General features: G+C 45.7%; 1 protein-coding gene and 1 long non-coding RNA gene across 2 annotated transcripts; one reads left to right on the forward strand and one right to left on the reverse strand.

Annotated features, from left to right (window-relative positions):
- Nucleotides 1-262: 262 nt before the first annotated feature.
- Nucleotides 263-20452, forward strand: UFC1 (ubiquitin-fold modifier conjugating enzyme 1). Its single transcript, XM_072814823.1, has 7 exons — nucleotides 263-429; nucleotides 15420-16652; nucleotides 18724-18791; nucleotides 19026-19089; nucleotides 19385-19461; nucleotides 19716-19806; nucleotides 20011-20452. The coding sequence occupies exons 2-7, from the start codon at nucleotides 16530-16532 to the stop codon at nucleotides 20089-20091; spliced, it is 504 nt and encodes a 167-aa protein (XP_072670924.1). The 5' UTR covers nucleotides 263-429; nucleotides 15420-16529; the 3' UTR covers nucleotides 20092-20452.
- Nucleotides 16303-20039, reverse strand: LOC140626923 (uncharacterized). Its single transcript, XR_012025886.1, has 2 exons — nucleotides 19908-20039; nucleotides 16303-16812 (listed from the first exon to the last, which is right to left on the reverse strand). It is a non-coding gene; the product is annotated as an uncharacterized lncRNA (long non-coding RNA).
- Nucleotides 20453-20880: the final 428 nt, after the last annotated feature.

Consider the following 20880-nt stretch of genomic DNA (forward strand, 5'->3'; position numbering starts at 1 on the left):
GGGGGGGGGGGGGGGGGATGGAGGAGCAGGGGACGGGGAGGGGGCACGCGGGGCGAGGCCGGGAGGTCGGGGGGGACGCTCCTCTCCAGGCGGGACCCGGCAGCGGCTGGGAGAAAGCGGCGCGGAAGTGGGGAGGAGGCGCAGGGGCCCCCAGCGTGCTGCCCGGGGCGACCGGGAAAGCGCTGCCGTGTCCTCTTGTGTTTTGCGGGGACAGGAGGAGCTTGCCGCCTGGGCGCTGGCCGAGGGGCGGCCGCGTGCTGGGGGCGGTGCGCGCGTGTGGCCCGGGCGGCCGCAGCCTGGACGCGGGGAAGACGCCCGAGAACTAGGGGAGCGCCTGGAGCTCGAGACGGAGGCAGAGGGCGGCCCAAGGGGCCCCGAGAAGGGACATCCCGGAGCCGAGCATCCGTGGAACTGATCCAGGCGTTAAAGGTAACCGGTTAGGGTTGAAGTGGACTGAGATGTATCGCAGGAAGCCGTTTGGTAACTCTGGAGAAACTTGTTTCAGAGTCGCGGTAGGAGGGAAACCAGAGTGGGGGAGGGACGGTGCATAAACACCATTTTCTCACGGTGTTGCCCGTGGAAAAGAGGTTGGCTGTCGGGTGCAGCGTGGGGCAGGGCTCCAAAGAAAGGGAAGGACTTTGCGGTGCTGTGGGACAGCCAGGCCTCCCGCGCCGGTGGCAGTGGGACACACGGATTTAAATGTAGGAGAATTGGGGGTCCCTCGGGGGCCCAGCTGTTGGGCATCTGCCTTCGGCCCACGGCGTGACTCCGGGGTCCCGGGATCGAGTCCCGCGTCGGGCTGCCCGCGGGGAACCTGCTTCTCCCTCTGCCTGTGTCTCTGCCTCTCTCCGTGTGTGAATAAATAAATAAAATCTTTAAAAAAAAATCTGTATAAATAAATAAATGTAGGAGAATTAAAATGAAATGGGAATTTATAGTGGAAAAAGGAAAAGCATGAGTGGGAGAATACGCGTGGCACCTTTACACAGGCATTTAAAAATTAACCATGGGGGCACAGGGATGGCTCAGCCCTTAAGCATCTGCTGTCTGTTCAGCTCAGGCCTTGGGATCAAGCCTGGCGTGGGGCTCTGCACCCAGCTGGAAGTATCTCTCTGCCCTGTACTCCCTGTGCCGCCACCCCCATCCCCATTGCCCCATGCTCTCTCAAATATATAAAAATTTTTTAAAATCAACCATGAAGAATGGGCCTGAGGATGAAATTTGTATTTTTCTATTTTACATCCGTCTTTACCATGTGAATTTCTTTTACTATATACATATATTACTTTTTTAGGAAACTAGTTTTTTTAAAACTCCAGTGATGTGGGGCACCGGGGGTGGGGGGCCTCAGCGGTGGAGTGTCTCCCTTCCGCTCAGCTTGTGATCCTGGGGTCCTGGGATCTAACCCCGCACATCGGGCTCCCTGCATGGAGCCTGCTTCTCCCTCTGCCTGTGTCTCTGTCTCTCTCCGTGTGTCTCTCATGAATAAATAAAATATTAAAAAAATAAATAAGGGGGATCCCTGGGTGGCTCAGCGGTTTAGCGCCTGCCTTTGGCCCCGGGGCCCGATCCTGGAGTCCCGGGATCGAGTCCCACATCGGGCTACCGGCATGGAGCCTGCTTCTCCCTTCTCCTGTGTCTCTGCCTCTCTCTCTCTCTCTCTCTCTCATAAATAAGTAAATCCTTATTAAAAAAATAAATAAAAATTTAAAAATAAATAAGTAAAATTCCAGTGATGGATAGGTCAGAAATTCTGAATCATGAACATTTCGGTGGCAGTTAAAGCCATAGATTTGGATAAACTCCAGAGAATAGCAGAGGGCTAAGAAGAGTGCTGGTGGGGGGAGGGTGATATTCCAACATTTACAGTACCTGTGGAAAGAAGAGCCCTTGGAGAATCTGAAAAGGAACAGCCAATGAGAAAGAATAAAAATTAGGTGGTGATTCTTCTAGCATCTGAAGGAAGAGAGTGTTTCAAGTGGATCAGAGTTGTTAAGAGTGTCAGATGTTCCCAGAAAGGCAGCTAACAAGAAAGGTACTTTGAGCTTCAGGCCTAGTTTTCCTGGAAGCTTGGCATAGAGGTCAAATCCAGATCATGAACTTTCCCCTCATGTACCACGTAGAATTTGATCCCTGGGCTGATCCACCCTTAGGCATCACGGCCGCCAGTCCCAGTCTTTCAAGGGGCCTTGAAGGCAGGTCTGGTGCCACCGGTGTTTCCACGCTGGGCAGTGCTGCCTCTCCTGTTGCTTACTATGGCCATGAAGCTGCAATCAAGAAAAACCTGTGTGGGAGCGCCTGGCTGGCTCAGTGGGTAGAGTATGCAACTCGATCTACTGGTTGTGAGTTCAAGCCCCACACTGGGTATAAAGATTACTTTAAAAAGTAAGTAAAAGGGCAGCCCGGTGGCTCATTGGCTTAGCATCTGCCTTCCACTCAGGTCATAATCCTGGGGTCCTGGCATCAGGCTCCCCCTAGGAAGCCTGCTTCTCCCCCTGCCTATGTCTCTGCCTCTCTGTGTCTCTCATAAATAAATAAATCTTTTTTAAAAAATAAGTAAAAAATAAAGTTGGAAGTGGATTATCTCTTTTAAAAAAAATATCTAAAAAGGAAGAAAGAAAAAAACCTGTGTTGCAAGAAATGATGAAGATAAGGAATTGAAAGTAAGAGTATAAGTTGGAGTTGAGAAGGGCAAGCAGTAACTAGGGAAAAAATAAATAAACTCATAAAAAAAATAAGAAAGTAGGAGTCACATGGATCTTCCTAAAACCACGCAGGATGTGAGGAAGAGCTGGTTGAGAGAGGTTACTGAACAGGTGCTAATGTCAACAACCAAGAAGGCAAAAGGGCAGTAGAGCAGTGGCATAAGCCTCAAGGAGAAGCAAGTTTTTGCAAGAAAATGAGAGCACAATCGTCTGAAGATGAGCAGCATTTGCTTTCGAAGGTTGCAGGGAAGAGGGTTCCATTAGAAAAAGTCAAAATTTCTACCCCACTCATTCCGCCCCTGAACCCACAGAACTCTTCCTTTGTTTTTTTTGGTTTTTTTTTTTTTTTATTCATGATAGAGAGGCAGGAGACAGGCAGAGGGAGAAGCAGGCTCCATGCAGGGAGCCCGATGCGGGACTGGATCCCAGGACTCCAGGATCAGGTCCTGGGCCAAAGGCAGGCGCTAAACCACTGAGCCACCCAGGGATCCTCGGAACTCTTCCTTTGTACAGAGCCTTTTGTACACTCATTTTTTTCACAGGATGCTCCCTAGCTTTTCCTGGAGGAAAACTCATCAGGACAGAGGTAGCTGTAATCTATGGAGGGGCGATGTCCCCCGACCCACAAAATCCACAAAAGAGACAGAAACACAGGTGCTACAAATAGAATCCTTTTCTCTCCCTATTCTATTCTGAAGTGGCTTGCCCTTCTTGCCATTACAGTAGTAATCTCTACACGAGCCCACCTCTCCTTTCCAAACTTAAGCCCAACTGCATTAAGAGGATCAAAGAGGAGAGCTGGTGCTGAGGACCGCACACTCTAGTAGCAGGTATCTGCTGTCCTGCAACCTACTGGGGGGGTGGGGGGACAGATTGCTCTTCACTCAGAAAGGAAACCTAAAGGAAGGCTGGGGCTTGTCTTCAACTTAACTACGTTTTGCAAATTCCAGACATGAGACCAACTGCCTGGCCAGCTGTTCCTAAGTTAGTCAATCCATTCGAGGCTGCATTTGTAGGAATGTTGTGTTCAGGGAGCCTTTAAAAGTTCACTCCTTCAGCTAGAAGCCTTGAGATTTCATAGGTGTCGAAGAGATCATGATACCAGTTGAGAGCTGAGATTTCCTGGGGTGAAACATAAATACTGGCTAAACCATAGGGCCGTGTAGAGATGGGTGCTCAGCCCATCACAGAAAAAATATATTTTTTTATGATTTTGTTTATTCATGAGAGGCAGAGACACATGCAGAGGGAGAAGCCAGGGAGCCCGATGCGGGGACTGGAGTCCCAGGACCTCAGAGTCCCGCCCTGAGCCACAGGCCGATGCTCCCCACTGAGCCACCCAGGGATCAGAAAAAAATATTTCATACACATTAAGGCCTTTTGTTAGCCATAGCTAAACAATCCCCCCCCCCCCCAACACACACCATCTCTCTACAGTGAAAGCAAAAACTTTCTCTCTCACCTTATGTTCTTTTTCTACCCTCTCCCTCGCTTCAACTAGAAACTTCAGCCTCTGCACAAGGCTCTCAGTGCTCTTAAGTCCTCTGCCCTTGGCCCCCTTCCTGTACATCAGCTCCTATCTCTTCCTTGAGGCTTCAGCTGAGAAAACGTCCCCCCAACTTTCAAATACTGGCCCCTTTGGCTTGACCCTGATTCCCCTCCTTTTCTGCTTCTCAAGACTATTCCCACAGTTATTGCTTCCTTCAGTGGGATCTTTAACCTAACATCCCTCAGCCACCTTATACATGCTCCCATTTCCACTATGTCTTGCCCTATAGTTCTTTTTTTCCCCCAAAGATTTTTATTTACTTATTTGACAGTGCATAGGAAGGGGAAGCAGCAGAGGGAGAGGGAGAAGCAGACTCCCCACCCAGCAGAGAGCCTGACACGGGGCTCCATCCCAGGACCCCAGGATCATGACCTGAGCCGAAGGCAGATGCTTAACCCACTGAGGGACCCAGGCGCGCCTGCCCTAGAGTTCTTTTTTTTTTTTTTTTTTTTTTTTTTTAATGATAGTCACACAGAGAGAGAGAGAGAGAGAGGCAGAGACACAGGCAGAGGGAGAAGCAGGCTCCATGCACCAGGAGCCCGACGTGGGATTCGATCCTGGGTCTCCAGGATCACGCCCCGGGCCAAAGGCAGGCGCTAAACCGCTGCGCCACCCAGGGATCCCTGCCCTAGAGTTCTTAACTCACTAATTGTCAGTGGTTAGAAAAGCATTTTTTCTGAACTTAGAAAATTTTCTCTCTTTGTCACTTCTGTTGATGGGTCCAACTTTTTCCCTTTGGATCAACACAGCACAGCTGTGGAGCAGCCCTTCAGGTAGCTACCATGTTTCCACAAACATTTTTTTTCCAAGTCAGTGATCGTAGCAATTCAAGGAATAGTAGATATCGTATCTTTGTGGATCTGAATACTCTGTTAGGGCTGCTTGTCCCGACCATGCTGTTCCCCAGCTCTGCCAAAATTAAAATATTTTCAAATCAGACCTTCCCTTAAAGAAGCCTGTACACTGTTGACAACCCACGGTGGCAAGTATCCTCTTGACTCTTCAGGGCCATTCTGAACCTGTGTCCCTGTCCCCTTTACTCTTGAACTTTATCCTACAGCAACTTCCTGAACTGACAGTTCTCTCTAGTTCTTGGGTCCCCATTAACTGCAAGGTGTTGCTGTTATTTTCACCCAGGCATCTTACGAGCTCCGAACTGCATCTGAGCTTCAAACCTAATTATAAGCCTTTAGCTAGAATTCCAATGTCTCCTGACTCCTGAAGAGAAGAGGAAGGACTACAATCAGTCACTGAATCCTAATGATCTATCTAAAAACCTCCTTAACCATCGCGTGTCTCCAGACAGAGCCTCCTGTACTTTGGGCCTCTTCCCTCAAGCCCTGTGGTGTCCATGCCTGCTGCTTGTTCTCTGCCCTCTCGATCTGTGTCCATCCAAGCACCTGCCCCGAGTCCTCCTCCCTTTCTGAGCCTTCTTCCCGGGCACCTGCCCGTGCCTCTTCCCTCCCGCCAGGAGCAGTAATGCTTTCTACCCTTACTGTCCTGGCTGCTTCTCCCTGCTTCCGTTTTTTCCATTCCCCTGCTCTGACTTTCACCGATAGGACTTTGGGCAACTCCTTAATTTCTCTGAGCTTCTTTTCTTATCTGTAAAGGGGCAAGTATAACACCCACCCCATAGGTCACTGTTTTAATGCTTATATTAAATTAACATATGAAGCATTAGCATAGGGCCAGCCCATTGTAAGTGCTCTATAAATGTTATGTAATATTTATGTATTGTACTTTTCATCAGGTTTCAGAAATTCCTGAGGTTCTTTATCAGTGCTCTCTGCTGCCCCCGTGGGGATGACTTTTTCTGAGTCATTGGGTATCCTATAGGCCCTGCCCCAAAACAGCACTGTTAAACCAGCCTCACCAGCTACTTAGAGAATCAGTTCTTTGGTTGGTTGGTTGTTCAATCAAATGAAAGTGCTTCTATATTCCAGCCCATTCTCTATCTTTTTTAAAAGAATGTGTCAGGAAACCTATGTGTTTCTGAAATCAAGGTATACTGTCTATGACATTCTCCTAGTTTTTTCATCTAGTAACACTAGGGGCACCTGAGTGGTTCAGTGGATTAAGCATCTGCCTTCTGCTCAGGTCATGATCTCAGGGTCCTGGGATTGGGCCCTGCACTGGGTTCCTGGCTCAGCAGGGAGTCTGCTGCTTCCTCTTCCACCTCCATCCCCACCCCTGGCCCCACTTGTCCTCTCTCTCATGCTCTCTCAAATTAATAAATAATTTTAAAAAGTAAGAGAAAGAGAGATTTGGGGGTGACTCAGTTGGTTAAGCATCCAACTCTTGGTTTTGGCTCAGGTTATGATCTCATGGGTTGTGAAATCGAGCCCTGCAGTGGGCTTCTTGCTCAGTGGGAGTCTGCTTGAAAGAGTCTTTCCCTCTTCCCTTCCCCCCAGTCTTTCTCTCTCTAAAAATAAATTTTACTTATTTTTTTATTCATGAGACAGAGAGAGGCAGAGACACAGGCAGAGGGAAAAGCAGGGTCCTCGAAGGGAGCCCGATGTAGGACTCGATCCTGGACCCTGGTGTCACACCCTGAGCCAAAGGCAGACACTGAACCACCTAGGCATCCCTCTAAAAATAAAATTTAAAAATACATTGTTTTTAAAAAATATAGTAACAGGGCAGCCCCGATGGCTCAGCGGTTTAGCACCTGCCTTGGGCTTAGGGCATGATCCAGGAATCCTGGGATCAAGTCCCACATCGGGCTCCCTGCAGGGAGCCTGCTTCTCTCTCTGCCTGTGTCTCTGCCTCTCTCTGTGTGTCTCATGAATAAATAAATAAAATCTTAAAAAAAAAAATGATCAGGGAAAGTCTTTGAGGAGGTAGCATAGAAACTGAGACTGAAAGGTCATGAAGGGACCAGCCATCTTGCAGAGAATGGGGAGGAGTATCCTAGGCTTAGGACACCTGCAAAAGGTCCAAAGGCAAGAAGGACCCAACACCATGGGAGCCTGGAGCACTGTAGGCATCTGGGGATCACAACCTTCTTTCTCATTGCTCATAAATCACTCTTTAATAACTCCTCTAGGGGATCCCTGGGTGGCTCAGCGGTTTAGCGCCTGCCTTTGGCCCAGGGCGCGATCCTGGGTTCCCGGGATCGAGTCCCACGTCAGGCTCCGGGCATGGAGCCTGCTTCTCCTTCTGCCTGTGTCTCTGCCTCTCTCTGTCTCATGAATAAATAAATAAAATCTTAAAAAAAAAAAAAAAAAAAAAAAAACCTCCTCTATAGTTTTACTAAGAATCAGTAATATGTTTTTTAGTTTCTAGAGTTCACCATCTAGAATTTCCCTCTTTGAAAATGTGGACATTTGGGGCACCTGGGTGGCTCAGCAGTTGAGCATCTGCCTTTGGCGGAGGTCGTGATCCCAGAGTCCTGGGATCGAATTCTACATCAGGCTCCCTGTGGGAAGCCTGCTTCTCCCTCTGCCTGTGTCTCTGCCTCTCTCTGTGTGTCTCTCATGAATAAGTAAATAAAATCTTTTTGAAAAATGTGGACATTTGCTGTATTGTGAGTTCTTCAGATTATATAAAGGGGACACAATTTCACTTACATAATACTTCTGATTTCTAGAATACCATGTGTCCAGGGCCTGAACTCATTTAAAATGCTAAGAATCCTGTTACTATTTTAGTTTATCATTAATGAACTTATAACTAACAAAAAGAATTTTCCTCCTTATGTTACATAATTTCTTCATGTTCCAAGCTGTAGCTATTTATATACATTTCTATATAGCTAAAATAATAATGTAATTAGCTTTATTGCAGATGATATCTTATTTACCTAGTAGACAACTCATGAGAATCCATTTTAAAATTACTACAAATAATAGTAGAATTTAGTTAAGTGGGAGAAAAGTAACATGCAGAAATAAATATCCTTTATATATATAAACAGTAAGTTAAAGATGTAAAGAAAAGACTCCATAGCAACAAAACAGATAAAATGCCTAGGAATAACCTTAACAGGAATGTGCAGTATCTTTCTGAATTTTAAAATGCTACCCACATAAAAGAAAACTTGAACAAATGGAAAGTAACATCATGTTCTTGGATATAGAGAATGAATGTATAATGATGTCACTTTCCCAAAGTTGTCTGTAAATTTAATATGATCTGTAGAAAATTATTGGTAGGAGTTTTTAAAAGTGATTGACCGGTTAAAGGAAGACACAGAATATTAAACTGCAGAGACCCACAAATTGAGAAAAAAACGGGGGGCACCTGGGTGGCTCAGTGATTGAGCATCTGCCTTTGGCTCAGGGCCAGACCCCGGGGTCCCGGGATGGAAGCCTGCTTCTCCATCTGCCTGTGTCTCTGCCTATGTCTCTGTATCTCTCATGAATAAATAAATAAAATCTTTAAAAATAATCTTGTTGTTGCTAAAGTAGTCTCTATGCCCAACGTGGGGCTTGAACTGATGATCCTGAAATCAAGGGCCCCTCACTCTATACACTGAGTCAGCCAAGTACCCTGAGGATAAATAATCTAGACTTCTAAAATAATCTAGACTGTTGTGGTGACATACCAGAAGCTATAAGCAAAAAGACTGATAAACTCAATCTTATATGTGAAAATTATCTACATGGTTAAAGATATTGTGAAGGGGCGTCAGCATGGTTCAGTTGATTAAACATCACCTGGGCTCTTGGTTTCAGCTCAGGTCATGATCTCAGGATCCTGGAATTGGGCACCCAGTTCAGTGGGGACTCTGCTTCTCCCTCTCATTCTGCACTTGTGTGTGTGCGCGCGCTCTCTCTCTCTCTCTCTCTCTCAAATAAATACATTGTAAAAATCTTTAGAAAATACTGTGTAAGAAAAAAAAAAAGGAAAGAAAATACTGTGAAGAAAGTAAAGCCTGATAATCAACTGGGAAGATTATTTACAACTCATCACAAATGTCTAATTGATTTGATACAACAAACCCTCTCACAAATCACTAAGGAAAAAATGAATGGTAATTTAAAAGAGGCAAAGGATTTAAGAATTTATAGAAAAGGAAAAAAGAAATAGAAATGAATGCCAGACTTCTGAGAAAACAATAGGGCAGGGGTTGCTCGCTCCTTCAGTCCGTAGAGCATGTGACCCTTGATCTCAAGGTCCTGAGTTCAAGCCCCATGTTGGGCACAGAGTTTACGTAAGTAAGTAAGTATATTTTAATTAATTAAAAAAAAAAAACTATCTTGAGATTCCACTTCAATCCAGGGATTGGCAAGAACAACTCTTGTTAATAATGATTTGTTTGGGAGGAAACCTGTTATTTTTCATTTATTGCAATGGTAATACAAATTGGTTTGATCTTTATGAAGGGCAATTTGACAATACTGAACAAAATTTAAAATGTACTCTTTTGAGGCAATAGTTCCATATCTGTATTTATTGCACAGGGACAAAATAATGGGTAGACAAGGCTATTAACTACAGAGCTGTTTGTAATAACAAAAAACGTATCTAAAATACCTACGCCTCAAGGTCTGGTTGAACATGTTATGGTAGGTCCCTACAACGGGATGTATCTACTACAGAAGAAAAGGGGGAGAGAAGGAAAAGAAAAATGAGATAGTGTTGCCTGCATTAATAGCAACAGCCTCCAAGATATATTATTCTGTGAGAAAAGCAAAGTGCAGAAACGTGTATAGTGTGCTACCATTTGTGTAAAAAGTTTTACATTTTAAGAGTGTGTGTGTGTGTAGATGCTAAGTGTATGGAATCCATCTGGAAGGATATACAAAAAGACTGGCTGGAGGAGAGGGCCCCTGGAGAGGAATGGCGTGAGAGGGACACTTAACATTTGACTCTGTCCTTTTGCCTTTTGAATTTTGAGCAGGTGCATGGATTAGCTATTCAAAAGCAAATATTTTAGGTGTGCCTGGGTGGCTCAGGTGGTTGAGCGCCTGCCTCTTGGTTTTGGCTCGGATCATGATCTCAGAGTTGTGAGATGGAGGCCCGCATCAGGTTCTACACTCTGGTGGCCTCTGCTTCTGACTCTCTCCCTCTCTCCTTGGCCCTATGCCGCATGCTCACTCTCTCAAGTGAATTATCTTAAAAAAAAAACAAAACAAAGGGGCGCCTGGGTGACTCTGTCGGTTAAGCATCTGACTTTGGCTCAGGGCTTGACCTCAGAGTCCTGGGATCCAGCCTGCAGTGGGCTCCCTGCTCAGCAGGGGGTCTACTACTCCCTCTCCCTCTGCCCCTGCCCATCCCCCTCTCGTGTGCGTGTGCTCTCTCTCTCTCAAATAAATAAAATCTTTTAAAAACACTTAAAAAATGAAGCAAATATTTTTAAACCACATGTATGTAAATTTTGTGTTCTGATGTTATACTTATTTCGTAAGTATTTACGTACAGCACATGGCATAGAATTAATATACTATTAATGGTTTCTAGGAGCATTTCCCCCTAATGATCCGGATATTGGTATTAACGTCATATTTTCTCCTGCCTTCCTGCCTTAACTTGTGCTGTCAGCCTAGAATGTCAATATCCCCTGCTCTCCCCTTGTCTGCATATCTGGTGTACTCATCCTAAGAGTTCCGGCTCAAATGCCATCAGCCTTATCCTATTCTCTTAAGCACTGTTACTCAGACAGTACTTTGTATACTTCCAGAACAGAGAATTTTTTATTTTATGGTAATTTTCTTTAAAGATTTTTTTTTAAAGATTTTATTTATTTATTCATGAGTCACACACAGAGAGAGAGAAAGAGAGAGGCAGAGACACAGGCAGAGGGAGAAGCAGGCTTCATGCAGGAAGCCCGATATGGGACTCGATCCCAGGTCTCCAGGATCACACCCTGGGCTGAAGGCAGCACTAAACCACTGAGCCACCCGGGCTACCCAATTTTCTTTAAAGATTTTATTTATTCATAGAGACACACAAAGAGGCAGAAACACAGGCAGAGGGAGAAGCAGGCTCCCTGCAGGGAGCCCGATGCGGGACTCCATCCCAGGACCCTGGGATCACACCTGAGTGGAAGGCAGCCGCTCAACCACTGAGCCACTCAGGTGCCCCCTATTTTATGGTAATTATCTGCATATTAGCTCCTCTTCCCCAAAGACTATGTCTTTTCATCTTTGTTAACCCAATCCTCTGGCACCCCTGCCCAGATCTTACTAGCTAGTAGGTAGAGGTGAGGTTACATTGACAGTTACACTCCGAGTCCACAGTCCCAAAGTTCCTACAAGTCATTACCAACCCCTCAGCGGGGCCCGTGCACATTTTAAGCCCATTGCAGGGAAGAGGTTGGTCATCTCATATACGTTCCTGCCATTGTCTTGCTTGGTTCAGAACCAACAGATCCTCTTTGTGTTTTCAGAAACCCGTGTTTATCACCAATAGCCCCCTGCCACCCCCTCCAATTCCTCATATCCCACTTGTTGATTTTATTTTGGCCTGGAAATGCTAGAAAAACCTATCTACTGCTTAAAGATGTGCTCTCCAGGGCCAGACTATGCAGGATTGAAATCCAGTCCTGCCATCTACTGATTATGTAATATAGGGCCTTTATTTTTATTTTTATTTTTATTTTTGAGCTGGACTGTGCCTCCGTTTCTTCAAATGTAAAGGAGGATATCGAGAGTACTTGCCTTAAGGTTGTTGCCAGATTTACATGCTTAGGACATTTGCAAAATGCTTAGTGCCTAGCATACAGTAAGCGCTGTATTAATATTAGTTGTCATTCTCTTTACCAAGTGCTTTTAAGTGCAGACTCAATGTCCCACAGCGTTAACAGAGCCCAAGTTAGAATTTATAATAATTCTTTGCTGAGGAATCCAGAATAATTAAAGGCAGTAACAGAAAAGTTTCTAAAATTGGCTGCCCATCTACACTGATTCTCTTTAGGGTGGCTCCCTCCCTGTAATAAAGGTAGCAATTCCCTGCCTATTCTGAGGTATCTTCCAGCATATGGGAGTCTGGACCAACCCCTTAAAGACCAGATTGGGGAAAAATGTTAATTTCTTCCCTAATCCAAGATGTATTTCTCCTTTTCTCCCAGGAGCTACCTTTTCCTAAGACGACTGACAATGTGACTTTCAGCTACTTTCAAGGGCTCTCCTGTATACCCAACTGTACTACTCCATCAAAATAATAGTCTGGCATCAGTCATTTTGTAGAATTGAGTTATCCAATCAATCCTGTTCAATTCCTCTTTATAACTGTTTTAGGATAATTTCCATGAGGGCAAGGACTCTGTCTGCCTTGTGCACTACTGTATTCCTAATGCTTGGATGTAGTGGAGATTCCATAAACATTTGCTCATGAATGAGTTCTTCCTTTGAAAAAATAAGTTCGTGGGTGCCTGGGTTGCTCAGTCAGTTCTTTCAGCTCAGGTCATGATCTCTCTCCATGATCTGCTGCTCCCTCTCCATCTGCCCCTCCTCCTCCTCCTCCTCTCTCTCTCAATTTTATTTACTTGAGAGAGAGAGAGCAGGGGCAGCAGAGGGTGGGGGTGGGGGAGAAGCAGACTCTCCCCTGAGTAGGGAGCCTGATGCAGGTCTCCATATCGTGACCTGAGCTGAAGCCAGATGCTTAAGTGACTGAGCCACCCAGGCACTCCTAAATAAATACAATTTTAATTTTAAAAAAAAAAAGTTCAGGCCTACATACTCTCCTGTCAGTTTTCTAGATCTTAGCTTCTCATGTCAGAATTACATAAAGCAAGAATGAGCTAAATCTATAATTTAAAAATAAATATTTCTCAAAAAGAAATATACAGAGATGCAACTATGGATACAATAGAGATCGCCCTTTATAGTATCACATATGTTATGAGCTCTGCTTTACTAAGTGGTCTAATAAGGTAAAGTTCCAAATAATGAAACAAAAATAAGATGCAGAGCCTGGGTGGTTGAGTTGGCTCAGTGTCAGACTCTTGATTTTGGCTCAGGTCCTGATCTCAGGGTCCTGAGGTCAATCTCTGTGAGGAGTCCTGTGTGAGGCTACACTGGGCCTAGAGCCTGCTTGGGAATCTCTCTCTGTCCCCCTCCCCAATGCATGCACTCACTCATTCTCTTAAAAACACAAAAATCAGATTTAAAAAGACAGCTTTTTTGGTGCTTATCTTACCCACCAAGATTTTAATTTATTTCATTATTTTTAAAAGATTTATTTATTTAAGTAATCTCTGCACCCAACATGGGGCTCAAACTCATGACCCCAAGATCAAGAGTCACATACTATACTGACTGAGCCAGCCAGGTACCCCAGATTTTCATTTATTTTAAAAATATCGATTGAGGGACGCTTGTGGCTCAGTGGTTAAGTGCCTGCTTTTGGCCCACGGTGTGATACTGGAGTCCCGGGATCGAGTCCCACATCAGGCTTCCTGCATGGAGCCTACCTCTCTCTGTGTCTTCCATGAATAAATAAATAAAATCTTTTAAAAAATAAAAATATCGATTGAGCAGTTACTTTGTATTACAGTATTATGTTTTAGTAATTATTGCAATGAACAAGGTAGACACACCGTCTCTACTTTGAGTTTCCCATCTTTCAAGACAATTCACAAAGTGTGATGAGTCCTTACCATAGAGGAAGTATGCTAAAGACTATAGGTCTTCTGCTTGCATTTGAGTGAGGGCAGCTCTACATTGATCAAGTAGATTTGAGATTCCAAGTTAAGATTTTCATTGTAAATTTGTCTCCACTACTACAAAAAGTTTGAAAATTATTCGTATATATTTAATCTGAACTTCATCTTGAAAGTCTATTACATGAGTGAATGAATGGACATTGCAAATATAGTTACAACCCTATTAAGCATTACTATCCTCCTTTTATATGTGAGAAAATACAGTTCAGGTAGTTACTCTCCAAAATCTTTTCCCTCCAAGATATTGAGGAGTAATCCACAAATATAATTGTATGTATTTAAAGTGATGATTTGATATACATGTACATGTAAAGATCATAAATGTAGCATAAATGTTTATGCATGATTATAAACACATATACATTGTGGAATGATTACCAAGATCAAGATAACTAACACATGCTTCACATAGTTGACTCACATTGTTCATTCCTTTTGTGTGAGCAAGAATGCTTAAGATCTACTTTCAGGGACGCCTGGGTGGCTCAGTGGTTGAGCATCTGCCTTCAGCTCAGGCCATGATCCTGGGCTCCTGGGATCCGAGTCCCACATTGGAATCTCTGAAGGGAGCCTGCTTCTCCCTCTGCCTGTGTCTCTGCCTCTTCGTGTCTCTCATGAATAGATACATAAAATCTTAAAAAAAAAAAAAAATGAAAGGTTTACTTTCATCAACTTTCAAATATATAATCCATATTACTATCTATAATTACCATGCTATACATTAGGTCTTCAGGATTTATTATTTTTATTTAGAAACTTTGCACACTTGACCTACATTTCTCCATTGTCCCCTCACCCCATCTTGTGACAAATCAAAAAGTCTCATTCCAAATCTCTGTACTCTGTACCACCCTACAGTGCCTACACCCAAAAGGGAAGAAATATATATTTTTAAAGATTCTATTTATTTATTCATGAAAAGCACAGAGAGAGAGGCAGAGACACAGGCAGAGGGAGAAGCAGGCTCCATGCAGGGAGCCCGACATGGGACTGGATCCTGAGTCTCCAGGATCAGGCCCTGGGCTGAAGGCGGCACTAAACCGCTGAGCCACCCGGGCTGCCCTTAAGTCTTTATTTCCCCTAAAAGAGAAGTCTCTAGTGAGATATTACAAAGGTTTGCTTTAGCTTTATCCAATATGTAATTTTTAAAAAGATTTTATTTATTTAGGGATGCCTGGGTGGCTCAGTGGTTGAGCATCTGCCTTCGGCTCAGGGTGTGATTCCAAAGTTCCTGGATCAAGTCCTGCATTGGGTTCCCTGTGAGGGGACCTGCCTCTGCCTCTTCCTGGGTCTCTGCCTCTATTTCTCCTGAATAAATACATAAAATCTTACAAAAAGAAAGAAAAAAGATTGTATTATTTATTTATTTGAGAGGGAGAGTAGGAGGGGAGGGACAAGCAGACGAGCTAGATGGGGGAAGGGGGGCACCATGGCCTGAGCCAAAACCGAGTCAGCACTGAACCAACTGAGGCCTCCAGGCACCCCTCAATATATAATGTTTTATTTATTTTATTTATTTTTTATTTTATTTTATTTTTTATATAATGTTTTAAAGAAAGAAATCCATAGCATGCCAAAAGAAGACAAAAACTACATTATCATTCTAATGAACGCCGAAAAAGTATTTGGAAAAAAATCCTCAACAGCAGGATAGAAGGGAACTTTCTTAACCTGATGAGGAGCACCTATGAAGAGCTTACATCATACTTAATGAAAAAAGACGATGATGCTTTCCCCCCTAAAATCAGAACAAGACCGGGATTTGTGCTCTCAAAAGTCTTATGTAACATTGTACTGGAACTTACAAGCCATTGGAAACGAAGACAAAGCTTTGCCGTGGATGGGCTACAGAATTTGATGATTAATCTGGTTCGAAGTTACTGCCACAGGCTGGATGATCAACGGAGTAAACATGAGATATAAAAGCCAAAATCAAGGTGCTTAGGTTGAAACACCGACAGGAAGATAATGCAACATTCTGCAAAAGCATCAGCGGGTACCCGCTGCGGGCCATGCACTAGGACCCTTGCATGGCAAAACACGTCCAGGCTGGACTAAGGCAGATTTTCCTGCCATTTCTAACCTGCTTTGGCACCTATTAAGAATTCTCTAATTCGACGTGTTGATCCTCCAGGACCCAGGCTGTCCGCTGTACTTTGATTCTCAGCAGTTTCCAACAATCAGCACGAGTTTAATGCCGTGCAATCGGATGGCTGCTTTGCCTCTGCTACCTGGGAGCTAAGGAAGCTTGTGCAAACCTCTCAACAGGCTGTCAGGCCCACAGTGCCCCGCGCGCCGCCTGCAACAGCCTGAAAATCTGATAACTCTCCCAAGTTCGGGACGGCGGCCGCGTTTTCCGAGATTACTTTTCTGAGCATGAGCGGAAGTCTCCCTTTGAGCAGTCTGCGTGTTTTGTTTTTTTTTTTTAAGATGTTAGGTACCATACTAAGAAGCAACCCGCTCCATTCTGTTTTTCCCCCCCGGCACCCACAAGCAAGTGACCAGGGGACAAATTTGCCTTCGTTACAAGAAAATTAAGGCTCTCGCTCAAAGAAGTCCGAAGGCAGCCCAGCCCCCTGTCTTCCCACAGTAAAGATGGCGGCCCCCTGCGTGTAGACTATACGGGCGATACCACTTCCGCGTTTCTCTTTCGCCCTCGTCCAAGATGGCGGACGAGGCCACCCGGCGTGTGGTGTCTGAGATCCCTGTGCTGAAGACTAACGCCGGACCTCGAGATCGTGAGTTGTGGGTGCAGCGACTCAAGGAGGAATACCAGTCCCTCATCCGGGTTAGTTGTGCCTCTGCGGCCGATCGCGTCGCGGAAGGGTTGCGGGGAGTCTGGTGTCCCTGAGAATAGGCTCCGTGCGGAAGCCGCTTCCGGTTATAAAATTTAACGCCCAGATTCTTTAGAAGCTGGACGATTGGGGGGCTGGGGGAGCTCAGCGAGCCTGGAAGGGGAGGAGGCAAAAGAAACTCGGTTTAGGGGCCCCGGTGGGGCCAAAGCAGCAGTTACTTTAGGGACACGCCTCCCCGGAAGGTGACGTGTCCCTCTGGCTGCAGGTGTTTGCTCTGCTGGATGTAGGGGGGTGGTCCGAGGAATTCCTGGGGCTCCAGGCCCCCGTGGCTTCTCTCTGCTCCCTCCTCCACCCTTCCCGAGGAAGGAACACACCCTGGGGCTGAAAACCCTAGTAAGTGTAGCAGAGAGTTGAGGGATTAGGCTCACAGCTGGGAATGAGCCATCCTCTCAGCAATTCTCCCCATTGTGCAAAGGGGAGAGTTTCTTTTCCTTGCAGTGGTCTCTGCCTGTTTCCAAGGCAGCAGCAACCCTGACACACGTATTTATTTTCATCAACACCCCACACCCACACCCACATACATTTGTTGTGCACGTAGCACCTAGGATCGAGATCCAGAGCCAGATAAGCTGGAGCCTACCTATCTCTGAACAAAGTCATTATAATAGATCAAGTCATTATAACATATATATATCTCGGAACAAAGTCATTATAATAGATCAAGGGAGGGAGACGAAGAGATTGCTAAGATGTTTTGAGAGCAGAGGTGAGACACCTAATCCAGTGTGGGTCCGGTCCAGGAAGGCTTCATAGAAGAAGGGTGCTGGAGCTGAGCCCTAAAGGGTAAACCTAAGTGAGCCTGATAAACATGAGGATGCTCCGGAGGGATATTCACAAGAACGGCAGGAGCAAGAGCATGGAAGCTACAAATGGCACGAGGGGTAAGAAGAAACAGAAGTAGTTCAGAGTTGCTGAAGTCATCCAGTGTATGGGAGGGGGTGCTAGGCAAGGCTTGAGAGAGAAGCTTGAGTACTTGGATGTTGTCTTGGAGGCACTGGGATACCTTTGAAGTATTTTAAGCTGGGGAATAATATGCTCAGATTGGTTTTAAACCAATCACAGTGACTAGAGAGAAAAGTAGAACTAAAAGAGATACGATTGAAGGCGGGAAACAAATTAGGAGGCTGGCATTAATCCAGGCAAAAGAAAAGTGATGATCTAAACTGGATGGTTCTAGTGAGGATAGAGAGAAGAGAGAGATCTGAAGACCATTCAGAAGGTAAAAATCAGTAGTATGTCGTCGGGAAGGATTGGTGTAGAGTAGGAGAGAAGGAGGGTCTGGGACGCCCGGGTGGCTCAGGGGTTGAGCACCTGTCTTCGGCCCGAGGCATGACCCCGGGGTCCCCGGATCGAGTCTTGCGTTGGGCTCCCTGCATGGAGCCTGCTTCTCCCTCTGCCTATGTCTCTGTGTGTCTCATGAATACAATAAAATCTTTTAAAACAAAAGAGAGGGAGAGTCCATGATGATTCCCACAGTCTGGCTTGCAGGACTGAGTGAAGGCTAATACTGTCCTCTGAAATGAATGCAGTGGAGAAATGGTCTGAACGACTGGGCGGGGGGATGGCAGGTTTGAGGTACCTGTGCAATGAAGTTAGAAATTTCAGTATACAATTGGATAGTAGGCTCCGAAGCTCTGAGAAAGGGTCTGGATTAAAATAATGATTTGGAAATGATCAGCGTGTGGGTACTCATCAAAACCAGGACCACATGAGGTCCTCCAGGGAGGGCGTATACCATAAAATGGCTTGTGGGTTGAGGGCAGACCTATCAGAAGTGGGAAGAAAACTCAGGCAATATTGAGTGTTTTGTGCTTGCTGAACTAAGTGGGACCCGACTGTTCTATTCTCTGCTCTGAACAAGTCTCCTGCTTCCCAGTGTAACTTTGTCTTCAGCTTTGCTCATGTCAGAAAAGCTGGGTACATACTAAGAAAGAAAGTGATCACATACTTTGCTTTTGAGGGAAGAGGGACTGCCCCCTCAAAGACCTCATTCTCTGCTTTTAGTATGTGGAGAACAACAAGAATGCGGACAATGATTGGTTCCGACTGGAGTCCAACAAGGAAGGGACTCGGTAGGCAGACCCTCTTGGGAGTCTTGGGGGGTGGGAATCTTACATGGCTTGAGCATTTTAATGTCCCAAAGCCCGCTGCCAGATGCGTTCCGTGCTTCCTGTTAGCTGTCCCCACTCCCACAGCTCCAGATTTCCCCAATTCCCATCCCATGAGTCTCCCAAGCTGACCACCTAAGCCAAAAACATCGTATGAGAAGGATGGCAGATTGGACTAAGGTTTGGTTTTTCTTACAGGTGGTTTGGAAAATGCTGGTACATCCATGACTTGCTCAAATACGAGTTTGACATTGAGTTTGACGTGAGTATGATGGAATGGGAAACACAGAGGTTAGTCCAAGAGGAGGGTTTAGGTGATTGTTACAAGCTAACCTTTCTTGGACGGGCCAAAAAAAACTTTTAAAGTGGGAGGGAACCGCTAAGGCTTGACGCAAGCATAGATGACAGCTACTGATCTTCATATCCAGGACCCTGGTGTGTACATGCTGCTTGGGGGTGTTTGTCAAACATTTCAGTTCATCCAAGAAATGGGTATTGATTAGATTGGTTCCTTTCTATCCTGATTCTGTTTCGTTAAGGCCTTATAATTTCTCCAGATTCCTGTCACATATCCTGCTACTGCTCCAGAAATTGCGGTTCCTGAACTGGATGGAAAAACAGCAAAGATGTACAGGTAGGACTCAATAGGAAATGGGAAAAGGGCAAAGAGGAGTTAGGAAAGAACTCTGGGCCTGGATTTTTCCCAGAGTTGGCTTGCCTAGAGGGTCTCTAGCCCTCCGTCTGCCAAGTCTGAGCAAGGTACTTCGCTAACCTTGTGCTCAATTCTGATCACTAGTGGTTGGTTATCTTTTGCTTCCAAGAGGCTACTATGCTTCATGGTAAACTTTGCATGTCAACACCTTCTTCTTCTCCTCGTCCTTCTCATAGGGGTGGCAAAATATGCCTGACTGACCACTTTAAGCCTTTGTGGGCCAGGAACGTGCCCAAGTTTGGGCTAGCTCATCTTATGGCTCTGGGGGTAAGTTTGGGGTGTTTGGCATGTAAGGAGGGTGGAGAGAATTAGGCACTGAGCAATATAAGAAAAGTAATTGAGAATAAACAAGGTATGACAGTATTTACCTTGAGCATGTTCCTATAGAATCTGTATGGGAAGGAGCTTCTAATGGAACAAGAGGCATTGAGAGGGTGGTAGTCATCTCACAGGGTCTCCCTTGTATTGCAGCTGGGTCCATGGCTGGCAGTGGAAATCCCCGATCTGATTCAGAAGGGCGTGATTCAGCATAAAGAGAAATGCAACCAATGAAGGATCAAGCCACTGAGGCAGGACAGAGGGACCTTTGATAGGCTACGTTCCTGCTTTCTTTGCATCACTCTTACTCATCCAGTTGCTTCCCCCAAACCCCTTCACCCATAATTGTTACTAAGTAGCTGCATCAGGCATTGCTGGGGGGAAAATAACAGCATTGCTACTGAATTTCCAAGGCTACACAGGGAGGGGAAAAGACTGGGGCTTTGGGAAACCAAAAGACAATCTGTATCCCTTCTCCAGGTGGGGCGATGTGAGATTCCGGAAGGATGGGGGAGGGGGTGCCTGCCGAAAGTGGGTGCATAGCTTTTTTGGTTTTTGGAGATAACTCATCAATAAAAGCTGCTTTCCTCTGGTGGCCCGTGGCTCTCATTGGTGGCTGTGAAGAGAGGGTGAGCTGGCTAAGCCCCAAGGCACAAGTACAACTACGTTAGTTTGGGAGGGAGGGGAAATGAGGATGATGCTGTGGTCAGGAGCTGGGAACTAAAAGGAAATCTTGGACCGCTCTCGCTCCTGCAGAGGTCTGCTTGTGTCCTTTAGCGGGTGAGTGCCTACTGCTTTGGTCTGCAAGATGCTTGAGGAATGGCTTTGCAGGACCAGCATTCCCCGCCCTCCAGGGATCTTCTCATCCCTCTGTGCAGCGCGGGCTGCTGCTCCACCGGTCTGCGGGCTGGACGGACATTGCAGCTGCTCCCAGGGAAGGCTCTGTGCTGCAAGCCTGGGGGCCAGGCTACGGGTATCACGTCCACATCTCTACGGTCCCAGGACCCTGCACTTCAGGGACTC

Source organism: Canis lupus, chromosome 38 (assembly GCF_048164855.1).
Source record: "Canis lupus baileyi chromosome 38, mCanLup2.hap1, whole genome shotgun sequence".
Lineage (NCBI taxonomy): Eukaryota > Metazoa > Chordata > Mammalia > Carnivora > Canidae > Canis > Canis lupus.

Bases quoted from the DNA above. Each gene is read 5' to 3' on its own strand.
- UFC1 (XM_072814823.1), top strand. From the start codon at position 16,530: ATGGCGGACGAGGCCACCCGGCGTGTGGTGTCTGAGATCCCTGTGCTG. The intron at 19,090-19,384 runs GTGAGTATGATG...TAATTTCTCCAG, and splicing joins AGTTTGACATTGAGTTTGAC to ATTCCTGTCACATATCCTGC. The intron at 19,807-20,010 runs GTAAGTTTGGGG...CTTGTATTGCAG, and splicing joins CTCATCTTATGGCTCTGGGG to CTGGGTCCATGGCTGGCAGT.